This window comes from Triticum urartu, chromosome 7A (genome assembly GCF_056163025.1).
Source record: "Triticum urartu cultivar PI428250 chromosome 7A, HENAU_Tu73, whole genome shotgun sequence".
In the NCBI taxonomy this organism is placed as follows: domain Eukaryota; kingdom Viridiplantae; phylum Streptophyta; class Magnoliopsida; order Poales; family Poaceae; genus Triticum; species Triticum urartu.
Genome location: NC_141879.1, coordinates 745,676,507 through 745,691,114, shown reverse-complemented (window position 1 = coordinate 745,691,114; position 14,608 = coordinate 745,676,507). Strand labels below are relative to the sequence as shown.

At 45.7% G+C, this 14,608-nt stretch overlaps 1 protein-coding gene and 1 pseudogene across 1 annotated transcript; one reads left to right on the top strand and one right to left on the bottom strand.

Moving 5' to 3' along the window:
* The first annotated feature begins 164 nt into the window (after window positions 1-164).
* On the top strand, window positions 165-2,741 carry LOC147962682 (receptor-like protein EIX2; annotated as a pseudogene).
* Window positions 2,742-8,768: 6,027 nt separating this feature from the next.
* LOC147962681 (uncharacterized) lies at window positions 8,769-9,611 on the bottom strand. The gene has a single exon (XM_087534268.1). It carries the CDS (start codon window positions 9,609-9,611, stop codon window positions 8,769-8,771), a length of 843 nt encoding a protein of 280 aa, XP_087390394.1.
* Between the last annotated feature and the right edge of the window lie 4,997 nt (window positions 9,612-14,608).

The following is a 14,608-nucleotide window of genomic DNA, read 5'->3' as shown; positions in this document are numbered from 1 at the left end:
ACGGACAGCAACAGCCACACACATGGTCATCAGTCATGAGTACACTACTGACTAGTATTCACTTTCCTCTTAGGTTGAGAATTAAGATACCAAGATATTATTCGCGTTTTCTACACCAATCTCTTTTATCTATGTGAACTCTAGCTACTTGTAAACCAAGGAAATGCTCTCCAGCTTGCCACTTTTCTTACCCAACACTTCAATGGCGCCCCTGAAGGAACTCTTCCATATCTCACTTCTCTTGCTAGTATGCGCAGCCAAGGCCACCAACCTGGAAGCAGAAGCACTTCTCCGATGGAAGTCCAGTTTGGTTGGCGCCAACTCGCTGTCCTCATGGTCGACTATGAATTCCACCTGCTCTTGGTTTGGCATCTCATGTGACACTGCCGGGCATGTTACAGAGCTCAGCCTTCCCAACACTGAACTCAAAGGTACGCTCGATTACTTGTATTCGGCAGCATTCTTGAACCTCACCAAGATCAAACTCAACAACAACAGCCTTGCTGGAGCCATCCCGGCAAACATATCCAAGTTGCTCACGCTCACCTTTCTGGACTTGAGCAGCAACAATCTTGTTGGCTTAATACCTCGCTCATTCTCAAGGCTCCAAAATCTCAAGGCACTGCAGCTCTCTGCAAATAATCTCACGGGAGGAATTCCAGAGGAGCTGGGGATGATATCTGGGTTGCGAGATCTTATAGTGGGCAACAACCCACTTGGTGGGTCGATCCGAGCCTCACTCGGGAAACTTCAGTTCCTACAGGAGCTCAACTTCAGAAACGCTAGTCTGGTTTCTACTCTCCCACCAGAGCTAGGGAACCTCACTAGTCTTAAGTACATGACCTTGGGACAGAATCAGTTATATGGAAGTGTGCCACCATGTTTTGCCAGGATACAAACATTGTTGACATTTTACTTGGTTGAAAATAATATAAATGGTACCATCCCGAGAGAGATGTTTACAAACTGTACCAAGCTCGAGTTATTTATGGTATCCAGAAACTTGTTAATTGGAAGCATCCCATCGCATATCAGCAAGTGCAAGCAGCTCCAGATATTTGATGTATCCGGAAACATGTTAACTGGAAGCATCCCATCGCATATCAGCAAGTGCAAGGAGCTCAAGGGTTTTGATGTATCCAGCAACTTGTTAACTGGAAGCATCCCGGCGGAGATAGGGAGCATGCGGAACTTGCAAGCATTGTCCTTGTCCAAAAATCACCTTACTGGAATTGTGCCAACAAATATTGGTAATGCAATATCTTTGATATTCCTTGAGGTCAACTCCAACCATCTCGAGGGTGAGCTTCCTGAAACCATCTCCTTGCTGGTAAATCTCATTGCTCTCGACATGTCGGGCAACAAGTTTACGGGTATCATTCCTAATCATGACAACAGGCAGTTGCCAATTGTCAAGGTGGCTAACAGTACAGACAATAGCAGCTTCTCAGGAGAATCATGGTCTCCCTTTTGTCAATTAACACTCCTGGTGCTCTTGGATCTATCAAACAATGAGTTGTTTGGAGATCTTCCTGGTTGCATCTGGAACTTGAAAGATTTACAGTTCTTGGATTTGTCGGGCAATGCTTTAGCTGGGGAAGTTCCAACCTCAACTTTCTTCAACTCTTCACTAAGGTCACTGCACTTGTCAAGTAATAAATTCACAGGTTGCTTTCCAATGGTGTTGAAGAAGTTCAAAAGCCTTGTTGTTTTGGATCTCCGGGACAATAAGATTTCTGGTGTAATTCCTCCGTGGATAGGGGAAAGCAATCCTTCGTTGAGGATTCTCAGCCTCCGCTCAAACAAGTTCTACGGGAGTATTCCTTGGCAGCAGTTATCACAACTCCCCCATCTCCAACTGCTAGATCTTGCTGAAAACAACATACTAGAAAGTTTGGTCAACATCTCCCTGATGAGACAGACATTTGTGACACAACCAGTTGTAAAAATTGACATAGCACTTACTTCCCACAGATATTTTTATGTTTACAATGGAAGCATGGACATAATTTGGAAGGGACGGGAGTGCACCTTCAAGGGAAGGCATGCATTTGTGACTGGTATTGATCTCTCTGGTAATTCTCTATCTGGTGAGATCCCTTCAGAGCTCACAAGTCTCAGAGGCATGCGGTTACTAAATATTTCAAGAAATAATCTGTCTGGTAGTATCCCCAAGGATATTGGCAATCTAAAGCTATTAGAGTCCCTTGACCTCTCCTGGAACAAACTATCAGGTCATATTCCGCCTAGTGTTTCAAACCTGATGTCCCTCAGCAACCTCAATCTCTCCAATAACCTTCTGTCTGGAGAGATACCTACAGGCAGTCAGCTTCAAACACTCGATGACCCATCAATCTATGGCAATAATCTTGGACTCTGTGGTCCCCCTTAAGACCATGCACAAATAATTCGAGTAGTACAACACCAATGGATGGAGCAGAGGAACATCACCATGAACTCGAAACACTGTGGCTGTACTACTCGGTGATTGCTGGAATTGTCTTTGGTTTCTGGGTATGGTTTGGAGCATTATTTTTCTGCAAGATCTGGCGGGTTGCTTTCTTCAGTTCTGTCGATGCCATGCAGCAGAATATTGTGCACAAGATGAAGCGTATCTGACTGTATTTATGATGCTTCGCACTAGATGCACAATTTGGCAGAAGAGGCTGCTTTATCTGCAGTCCGCATTGTATAATGTATTTTTCATGACCCTGCAGCTGCGGTTGCAGCTGTTTGTTTTGTTTCACCAATAAGCTACAAATTTATGTGCCTTTTGTGGGCAGAATTGGCTTGTAGTTGTTGTATGATGTGACCAGTGTTCTACAGGATTGCATTAGGTTTTATTATCTGAATTTTTGTGCTTTCCTACAATATTAGTTCGACCGGATATTTAGCAAGAGGTATAACCTCGATAAATTCTTTGGAGTGACATCCACTCAATCTCCATAGTATTTTTTGTGTTTTTTACGTGGTGCAACCAAAGAACAACAATTATAGTATATTGTGTTTCCGCTTGCTGTAGGATTTGAGATGTCAACGATTATAGTATGTTTTGGAGCATTATAGTATATTGTATTTCTGCTTTTTCATGTTCCAGTGTTTGTTGAATCATGCGACCAAAAAGGCCCTTACGCATGATTTACTGCTGTATGAGAAAAGTCAAGATTGATGTTTCAAACTCTAATGAGAAAATGTACATCGATAAGCAAATACCTCTGGGGAGGATTAATATTGCATTTAAGTAGAGACTAGAGTATTAAATCAACTCAATTAACAAGTTTTTTGTGTGGACGTGTATAATAAAAACCAACCACAGATTTTTGTCTCCTCTCTAAAAGAAATTAACCTTGACAGGGATTAGCATTTGAAGTATTTTTTCCCCATCTGCATCAATTACGATGAAAGACTGAAATGATCTGCCAGGAGTACCTGGCACGGGAGGTGTAAGAGCTTGTCGACCTAACGCCGTGTGGATCCAGAGTGGTTTGTTTGTTCTGCCTTGCATTTACCGTCGGTTTTTGAGCGCTGTGAGTGCTGCACTTCAGATTCTACAGCTTTGTATACACATTGCTATGTATGCAGGGTTGGATTTTGTGTTTGTCGAGACGCTCTCAACTGAACTGAAACCATTGCAGAGCTGCTGCTGCCGACCAAGAAAAAGAAACCCTGCCGCCATCATCACAAAATCTGAATATCCTGCCTTTTATTGTGTTATCAGATTGAAATATTCAATCTTATGTGGATGGTCTGTTTTGATAACATAATAAGTTTACCAAACGGACTAGTATCTACATAGCATAGTTTTCAACCTGCGGGCAAAAGGTGTCCTGTTTCTGCTGTATAGTGAAGCCCTTCCTTCTGCTATCTTCCAATGCATAGTTGCAATCATGATTGTTCAAAGCCTTCTACTTCTTATTTTTCTTCATCAGGCATAGAGGCGGCGGTGGAATCCGGAAAGAGCAAACAAACAATGTACATGCATGACGAAGATGGATGCTTGACAGCTCGATGACTGGTGGACGCAATGGAAATATTGACCCACGATGGATAGTACTCTCTCCGTCCGAAAATACTTGTCGAAGAAATGGATAAAAATGAATGTATCTAGAACTAAGATATGTCTAGATACATCCATTCCTCCGACAAGTATTTCCGGACGGAGAGAGTATATGCAGAGGAAGATAAACCGCTTGCGTTTGCCCGCGGTTCAGGTTAGACTTAATGGACATAGATTAAAGGTTTCGTTGAACAACTTTGGTCATGATTCAAAACCGTCTAAGATTCAACCCTGAGACCGGTTTTGACCTTGTTGACCGGTTTTGAACCCATTGACCAGCCAGTCAGCGTGTCACATGAGCGACACTGTTCATAACACTGTTCATGAATTCATTTTCTGCCAAAAAATCAGAAAATTTCATTTTCTGGAAAATTCTCACGCGAACAGTACTGTTCACGTGGCGAAAAATGAAATATTCCCGAATTCACTGCATATGCGGTGAAAAAAATCATTTTGAAAAAAGTTTGAAGAATTCCGTTTTCGCCACGTGAACAGTAATTTCGGGATTTCGTTATCCCCCGCATGAACAGTACATTTGAAATTTTTTTGTCCACTAGTACTGTTCACATGTGTGAAAACTGGGAATTTTCGAAAATTTGTGCTGATACTTTTTATATTTTTTTCAAACTTTTCCTGAGTTACTGTTCACGAGACGAAAAATTATTTTTCCTTCTAAAAATGGTACTTTTTATTTTTTTTTGAATTTACTATTCATGCAGGATTTTTCCCCTAGAAATTGAATTTCTCAGTTTTTTGGGGGGGAAAGTTTCAGAAAATGAATTTGTGAACAGTGTCGCTGATGTGGCACACTGACTGGGCGGTCAACAGGTTCAAAACCGGTCAACAGGGTCAAAACCGGTCTCAGGGTTGAATCTTAGATGGTTTTGAGAGTTGGGGGTTGTAGATTAGACGCTTTTGAAGTTGAGGGTTGTATATTAGACTAGGGCAAAAGTTGGGGGTTGAAATATGCACTTCTCTCTTCAGAAAAGGCTCAATGCTACTGGCTTCTTCAGGTATAATGTACCGAGTGAGCCTTAATGACGGTATGGGCCTTCATGGGAGAGGTATGAGCAATGTACGGAGTGATGCCCGATACTAGGAACCTACTTTTGTTCGTCGTTGATCACAAGCTCTTGAATATCTACAATCTGATTACGCCTAGTTTTGAGATATTGCCTACCTAGGTCAGTTTACGCCTGATGTTGTGAAAGGGGCCGGGCTGGGAAGGAGACACTGGAACAAGGATGTGCTGCAAGCTCAAGCACATAGTCCTGATGATCAGAACAGCATAGTGCTGATGCGAATGCTGGAACCAGGAGATGGTGGTGATGTCGTGCTGCAACTCCAGAGTCGATCACAGGTTCATCAGTCATAGGGTCATCTAGAACTGACCTGGAGTTCACCTTGTGTGGCTTCATGTGACGATGATTGGTACGCTTCCTGGGTAAGGTACGTAGCGAGAATCATCAACGATGTTTAGTTTCTGCACAATCAGCAGGTTTTTTTTTGCGACAGAAAGAGAGTTTTATTCCATAATCAGAGGGTTACAATCGAGAGGCACCAACTCCTCAATACAAGGTGGGCTCCTTCCCAGCCATACGGCAGTAGTGGACTCCGTACGACTATACAATGCCAACCGATGTGCTACCCTATTTTGATCACGCTTTATTTTTGATGGAACAAACTCTCGATCCTGAAGATGACGCTTGATCTCTAGCACCAAGTGCCCATAAACAGACCTGGACAAACCGTCCCCGGGGTCATTGCAGCTAGTGCCGTAGATGAGTCTGACTGAACCACAATTGGCAAGGATGAATGCTGCAGGGCCAAGGCCATACCCTGCATTATTGCATGTAGTTCCGCTTCCAGCGCGTCGTTACAGTTGAAGATGCATCTATATGCCGCGAAGATCACACCACCCTCATGATTCCGAAGTATCATACCTGCTGCCGCCGACCCGTCCTCTTGCATGAAGGCACCATCCACCGAAAGCGCTGCCCAGCCCGTGGGCGGCCGCGGCCAGTGAAGGGGTATTGGCGGTGCGGATGCTTCGGCGTTTGCAACTCGGACCGCAGGCATCTTCCCTTTGAGAATTTCATCCGTGGAGAAAGGCCCACACAGGGTCAAAGAATTCATATAACTTTGAAGGTAATCCGACGTTGCCGTTACGGACGGAACATCCTTTCTGTGTGTAAGGTCCGATCGTAGCGACCAAATCCTCCATAACAACATGATCGTGCAATCCCGCATGTGATCATCGCAATTTGCCAGGACGTTTAAAAGCCATTCCTTCCCAGTATCATGAAGGAGCTCCTGGCTCGGTAGACGCCACACAGTTCTCATCTGAGCCCATATCCCCTGCGCATGTTCACATGACACTAGAGCATGAAAGCTAGTCTCCTTTTCTCAGCCACACACCCGACAGCTATCTCTCGTAGATATGTGACGATACTTCTTGCATTCATTTGTAGCTAAAGCTCCAGAGACCACCTTCCAGGCCATAATTCTCATTTTCAGAGGCACTTTAGAGCTCCAAATCCGCTGCCAAATCGGCCTCCGACCCGAAGCATTACTGCTTGACGAGCTGAGCCTCATGGAGTGTTGGACTTCCATTGCAAGATGATAAGCACTACGCACAGAGAACTGTCCAGACCTCTCCGGGGCCCAAGCGATGAAATCCTGCCCGTTCCTTGGAGATGTGCGTATCTTCACAATCTCCCTGACATCCATGTCCCAAAAATGCTCCCTGAGCCGTTCCACATCCCATGCTCCATGTTCATTCAGAAAATTAGCTACCCGATTGAACCGACAATTCCTTTTAGGAGTAATCGGTCTGAAATTGTGACCACGAGGGATCCAAGCATCTCTCCAGGTTTTTATCATTTCGCCGTTGCACACGCGCCATATAATGCCCTTTTTCACCAAATCAAGACCATGAACAATACCCTTCCAGACCGCCGAACTGTTAGACGAGAAAACAATGTCAAGCAGGTTTCCCCTAGGGTAGTATTTGGCCTTCAATAATCTCGCACAAAGGCTATCTGGGCTATCTAAGAGGCGCCAAGCCTGCTTGGCAAGCAGAGCTTGATTAAACGCCCTCATGTCTCGGAATCCCATGCCCCCCATTGCTTTGGGTAACATCATTCTCTCCCAACTTAACCAGGCCATCTTCCTTTTGCCATTTTCCACCCCCACCAATATTGCCGCATCATCTTGGTTAGATCATCACACACTGAAGCCGGCAGTTTGAACACACTCATTACATAGGTAGGAATCGCCTGAGCCACAGCCTTGATAAGAATCTCTTTATTTCCAACTGAAACATATTGTTCACTCCAATCAACAAGAATTTTCCTCAATCTATCTTGCAGTGTCTCAAATTGCCCCTTGTGAACTCTTCCTTCAGGGACCGGGAGTCCAAGGTATTTTGGTTCAAACACCTGCTGCGTTACCTCCAATGTACTCTTGATCTCATCCACGACTGACCCACCGCAGTTGTCAGAAAACAGGATGGAACACTTCTCGGGATTTATAAGTTGACCCGTCGCCGAGGAATAAGTGTTCAACAAACCTTTAACAACATCCGCCTGCTGGCCTGAAGCTTCAAAAAATAGCAAGGTATCATCCGCAAAGAGGAGATGAGAGATCTCTGGTGCACCCCGACAAATGCTCACCCCGTTCAAACTGCCTTCATTCACTGATTTAGATAGGAGAGAAGATAACGCGTCAGCGACAAAGGGAAACAAAAACGGAGACAATGGGTCACCTTGACAAAGGCCTCGTGATGGTGAAAAAACCTCCAGAAGTTTCCCATTCAGTTTAACCGAGTAACGGACAGATTTAACACAAGACATTATCCAAGCTATCCACTGTTCCGAGAAGCCCCATCTACTCAGCGCCTTCTCCAGAAAATCCCAGTCGACCCGATCGTACGCCTTTGAGAGATCGAGCTTGTATGCACAGGCCGCCCGACTGGTATTTTTCAATGATTGTATGTGGTGGATGCACTCAAAGGCAATAATAGAATTATCCGAGATGAGCCGGCCCGGAATAAAATCACTTTGATTTTCAGAGATCAACTCCGACAGACAAGGCCGGAGACGGTTAACCAAACTTTATACACCAACTTGTAAATAACATTGCAGAGGCTGATCTGCCTGAAATCCTTAAGCTCCTTGGGATGAGGAACTTTCGGGATGAGGACGATCGCCGTATCATTAACCCCCTCTGGCATGGAGCCAGAGACAAAGAACTCCAACACGGCAGCAGTGATTTCAGATTTTAGAGTTGCCCAATTCCGTTGATAAAACCTTGTCGGGAAGCCATCCGTGCCCGGAGCTTTAAGCGGGCCAATTTGAAACAGTGCATTCGACACTTCCTCCTCGGTAAATGATGCACATAACATGGCGTTCATCTGGTCAGTTACCTTAGGGACAATAGCCTAGAGAACGACATCGGGGTTGAGAGTCGGGTCCTTGGTGTACACTTCCTTGAAGTAGGAAGTAGCCATGCGTTCCATGTCCGATGGAGAGGAGCACCATGAGCCATCAGACCGCCGAAGTCTCTGTATGTAGTTCCTCCGCGCCCGCCATACAGCTCGCCTATGCAAATATGCCATGTTTCGTTCTCCCTCCTTCAGCCACGTAATGCGTGATCTCTGTAACCACATCATCTCTTCCCTATATAATAGCTCATCGAGTTGGGCCATCTTCTAGCGAATCAACGAGCGATCCGCATCTCTTAGCTGTAGATCAGCCAGCTCGGATCTCAACTTCTCCAATTCTGTGACAACGTGGCCAAAATTCTTCTTACTCCACGCCCTAAGGTCATTCATCATTTCATGTAGGGCGTCCCGCACCGCCGCCAGATTGCCGGCCGGTTTGCTTTTCCTCCATCCATTCGCCACCACCTCTGCCAGCGCCGGGTGGCGTTCCCACATAATCTCATATCGAGGGGAAGCAGAAGTCCTCCTCGAATCCTCAAGAACCAGTCGAACCAAGATCGGACAGTGGTCAGAACATGACGAAGCAAGGTGAACAACTTGCGCGGCCGGGAAGAGCTCCCTCCACCCCTCATCCGCACAGGCACGATCCAGGCGAAATCGCACGTTCCTCTCTCCAAACTGCCCATTATCATATGTAAATGGATACCCCGAAAAACCGAGGTCCCATAATTCGCATGCCAACAAACAGTCCCGGAATAACCCCATTTGATTTTCAGAGCGCTGGGCTCTAGACATATGCTCATGCTGCCACATTGCCTCATTAAAGTCTCCACATACTAACCACGGCTCCGACGAAACCGCACGAAGCTGGGATAGAGAACTCCACATGAGATGACGGTTTTCAACTCGGGGTTCACCATAGACAAACGTCGTTCTCCAACTTTTATCATTTGCCACATCTACAATCCGCACGTCAATGTACCGTGCACAAGAATCCAGCACCGTAACCTGCAACTTCTCATCCCAAAAGAGTGCCAGGCCTCCACTGAGGCCGTCACTCGACACACCAACAAAACCCTTCATCTGCAATCTCCACCTCAATTTCTCCATCTTTGAAGAGGCCTGTCTTGTCTCCGACAGAAACACAAGCCCCGGGGAATTGGCTTTAGAGAGGGCCAACACCTCACGAACTGTCTGGCGGTGCCCCCCCCCCCCGGCAGTTCCAAGCTAGGATATTCATTGCATCTGGCGGTCCTCCTCGAAGGAGGCCGCCGATCTATCACCTGACATACCTCTTGACTCCATACGAGCCCTCTTACTGCTAGCACTACTGGTAGGCGAGGCCTGTGCACCATCCTCACCATTCCCCTGGGTAAGTGCTAGCACACCTCTCGGCCCTACCAACGCATTGGCATCCGGTCCAACATCCTCCATGGAGAGCCTTTTGCGAGCTGCTGGATCTCCTTGCTTGGATATGCGTCCATCCTTGGCAGGGCTTGTAGCCGTATCTAGCATGTCCGGGTCGACCACTGTCTTTCCCGGCGACTTCTGCTGATGAGATTGAGACGGCTGTTGCTTCTGACTCCTTCCCCGGCCATAACCATCATTGGACGGCTGTTTATTTAGTCCATCAGCATAGAGCCAAGACCCATACTTCTTGTCCTTCTCCTCATGCACCCCTGATCCGCACTCTTTGCAATCATGACCGATGAGCCCACATACACTGCAGAAGCGTGCCAGTTTCTCGTAACGCACCAAGTAGACTTGGCGTTCTTTCCCCCTGACAATACTGACAAACTTGGTGAGAGGCCGGCGAACATCATGCCGAACCCTAACCCTAATGTAGTCACCACGGGTGCTCCCGTTCAGTCTCATCTCCAGGATCTCGCCAGAGTTTTTCAGCAAATTTTCCACAATGTTCTTCCTGCAGAAACCCTCCAGGATCTTGTGAATTTTAGCCAGATTGGCATAAACATCATGGGAACCTCCTCTGCCTTTGTGAAACCATCATATGGAACCATCAACACGAGTAGATTCCTGAATAGCCAGGGCCCTTGATCCAGCATACGTTCCCAGTCTCCCAAGCAAGATGCTTGTACAACGAAGAGTTTCGGCCCAACCGGGCGAAACCTTACCGGCTGCGCGGGGTTCCAAGCCGCCCGCATATCCTTGTAGAAGGCCGCTTGGCTGAAGGTTTTCTCTGTATGAACCCTAGCCAGCGCGAGCCATCTCACGCTCTCATTGATCTCCGGATCAGCCTCATCTATCACCAGATCATCGAAGTCTTCATCTTCCAGGTTGAGTTGTTCCATGAAATCTCCAAGGTCCGGCGTTCCGTGAGAGCCGCCGCCGCCAGCGCTGGTGCCTGACAGGGCGTCTGCGGGAGGCTCCATCGCTACCGAGGGGCAGGGAGGAGCGAGGTTTGGCCGATCGAGAGAACCGCTCACAGGGAGGGAGATCGATTGGGGTAAGGTACTCAGGGGCGGCGGCGTCGCCCGAGAGGAGAGAAACCCTAGCCTTGCGCGAGGGGAAACTAACTGACAATCAGCAGGTTGATTAAGGCCACGTAAGGCTGCGATCTTGTAGTGCGCTGCACTGCTGCCCATCGATGGACCAGCAACTGTTTCACTTCAGAATAGGGGTCCCGCTTATCCTACTTATTTGATTTTATCTGTCAATCTCCTACCTAACCTTTAATTTTAGAACACTTTATTTTACAATAGATATGACAAATTTATGAGAGTCACATCATCCAACCATAATTAATATATATAGTAGAGAACCCTAGGCACCATCACTGAGTTTCAGGTGCTACTTTTCCTTGCTTTCCCGCTGGGCCAGGCCTAAGCCTGTATATTCAAGTCACGTTCGGCCATTTCGGAAGCAGTACACACAGCAGCTTGTATACTAGGGGCTCAACTTGCATATACGTAAGCCTAAATGTGATTGCTGTCTACTGTGTGTACCACCGGAACAATAGAGGGCTGGTTAACGGCAGTCACGGTGAGCCTAAGCCTGTATATTCAAGTCAAATATAGGAGAGCAAATATAAAGGAACAACAATAATTTTGATAGTTGTTCAATCTAGTTCATTCTCTACTAGGAGCTAACGCCCGCTTTGCCACGCCGTTCTTCATTTGTGGGATCTTTTTTCCTTTAGCAGATTACTGCAGTCGGTTGTTTTGTTTTCGTTTTATCTGTATTGGCTGGGGTTTCAATTATGTTTTGGTTTTTTTGGGGGGGTTTATATGGGGTACTGCTAGAGAAGGTATTTGTTCTGAGAGCAGAGTGGAGTTGTTTGGTACGTGGTGTGGTGTCCTTACAAATTTCAGCCTTGGTGTCAGCTGGGGGTCGTTGTGTGAACGCCTTGGGAGATCCTATTCCAAGCTGAAGTCATGGAATTTCAACCATAACGTTCACATGGGCCTGCCCACGAAGCTCCCACTCACCTCAGTCAGCTCCCTTCTACACTCGCTCGCTTAACAATTTCCACTCGGTCGACTCTGATCTTATAAAAAGCCAGCTAGTTCCTTTCAAAAAAGTTTGTTATATCAAAAGATGTTCATGGATTTATAAGAATCTTCAATTTTTATAAATGTTGCTAATTAGAAAGCATGAATTTTTAAAATGTTTGGGAATTTTAAAAATAATCATGGATTTAGAAATATTTGCAAATTCAATAGAAATTAAACTTTAAAATATTCATGATTTTTAAATTTTTTCATGAATTTAAAAAACATTAGTATTTTTCAATCATCACAAATTTTAATAAATATTCTTTAATTAAGGTAAAAATGTTAAAATAGAAAATAGAGGAAAATTGTAACAAAAATTAATAAAAAGAAAGATAAATGTCAACCAACGACACACATCCTTACAGGTGGCCCTAGTGACTCCACAACCTTAGTATCTTAATATTCTATATGCCAACACCATGCCCCCCCCCCTCCAATTACAAATAATCACCAAATTTGTCCATAATAATTGTGCGTTGGATGTGTTGTTTTATGTTGGATCCCTAATTCGTCAAGTGTGGATCTCTCTTTGCTTTGAGGTCACGGTTGTGTGTTGGATGTTGTCTGGATGGCTGATGCATGGCGTCATGTTGCAGCATGACTTGCCATGGGCACCGGCCACGTCAAATAGGTCCCTCTCACCGATATGTGGACGAAGCTCTAGAACCTACATAATTAAATATAGGTATATGCATCGATGAATATAGTAGACTAAATATTGAGGTGCCGTGGTAATTTGTATGGTAGTTCAATCTAGTTCATTGTATATGTCAACGCCCTCACAGTTGGGGAACATAGTAATTTCAAAAAAAATCCTACGCACACGCAAGATCATGGTGATGCATAGCAACGAGAGGGGAGAGTGTTGTCCACGTACCCTCGTAGACCGAAAGCAGAACTGTTAGCACAACGCGCGCGGTTGATGTAGTCGTACGTCTTCACGATCCGATCGATCAAGTACCGAACACACGGCACCTCCGAGTTCAGCACATGTTCAGCCCGATGACGTCCCTCGAACTCCGATCCAGCCGAGTGTTGAGGGAGAGTTTCGTCAGCACGACGGTGTGGTGACGATGTTGATGTTCTACCGATGCAGGGCTTCGCCTAAGCACCGCTACAGTATTATCGAGGTGGACTATGGTGGAGGGGGGCACCGCACACGGCTAAAAGATCAACTTTATCAATTGTTGTGTCTATGGGGTGCCCCCTGCCCCCGTATATAAAGGAGCAAGGGGGGTGGCGGCCGGCCTAGGAGGAGGGCGCACCAAGGGGGGAGTCCTACTCCCACCGGGAGTAGGACTCCTCCTTTCCTTGTTGGAGTAGGAGAGAAGGAAAGAGGGGGAGAGGAAGAAGGAAAAGGGGGCTTTCCTTGTTGGAGTAAGAGAGAAGGAAAGAGGGGGAGAGGAAGAAGGAAAAGGGGGCTGCACCCCTTGTCCAATTCGGACTAGAGGGGGGCGCGCGCCTCTTCCTTTTGGCCTCTCTCCTCTATTCCCGTATAGCCCAATAAGGCCCATATACTCTCCGGCGAATTCCCATAACTCTTCGGTACTTCGATAAATACCCGAATCACTCGGAACCTTTCCGATGTCCGAATATAGTCATCCAATATATCGATCTTTACGTCTCGACCATTTCGAGACTCCTCGTCATGTCTCCGATCTCATCCGGGATTCCGAACTCCTTCGGTATATCAAAACATATAAACTCATAATATAACTGTCATCGAAACGTTAAGCGTGCAGACCCTACGGGTTCGAGAACTATGTAGACATGACCGAGACACATCTCCTGTAAATAACCAATAGCGGAACCTGAATGCTCATATTGGCTCCCACATACTCTACGAAGATCTTTATCGGTCAGACCGCATAAGAACATATGTTGTTCCCTTTGTCATCGGTATGTTACTTGCCCGAGATTCGATCGTCGGTATCTCAATACCTAGTTCAATCTCGTTACCGGCAAGTCTCTTTACTCGTTCCGTAATACATCATCCCGCAAATAACTCATTAGTTGCAATGCTTGCAAGGCTTAAGTGATGTGCATTACTGAGAGGGCCCAGAGATACCTCTCCGACAATCGGAGTGACAAATCTTAATCTCGAAATACGCCAACCCAACAAGTACCTTCGGAGACACCTGTAGAGCACCTTTATAATCACTCAGTTACGTTGTGACGTTTGGTAGCACACAAAGTGTTCCTCCGGTAAACGGGAGTTGCATAATCTCATAGTCATAGGAACATGTATAAGTCATGAAGAAAGCAATAGCAACATACTAAACGATCGTGTGCTAAGCTAACGGAATGGGTCATGTCAATCACATCATTCTCCTAGTGATGTGATCCCGTTAATCAAATAACAACTCTTTGTCCATGGTTAGGAAACATAACCATCTTTGATTAACGAGCTAGTCAAATAGAGACATACTAGTGACACTCTGTTTGTCTATGTATTCACACATGTATTATGTTTCCGGTTAATACAATTCTAGCATGAATAATAAACATTTATCATGAAAGAGGGAAAAAAATAATAACTTTATTATTGCCTCTAGGGCATATTTCTTTCAATCTCCCAGTTGCACTAGAGTC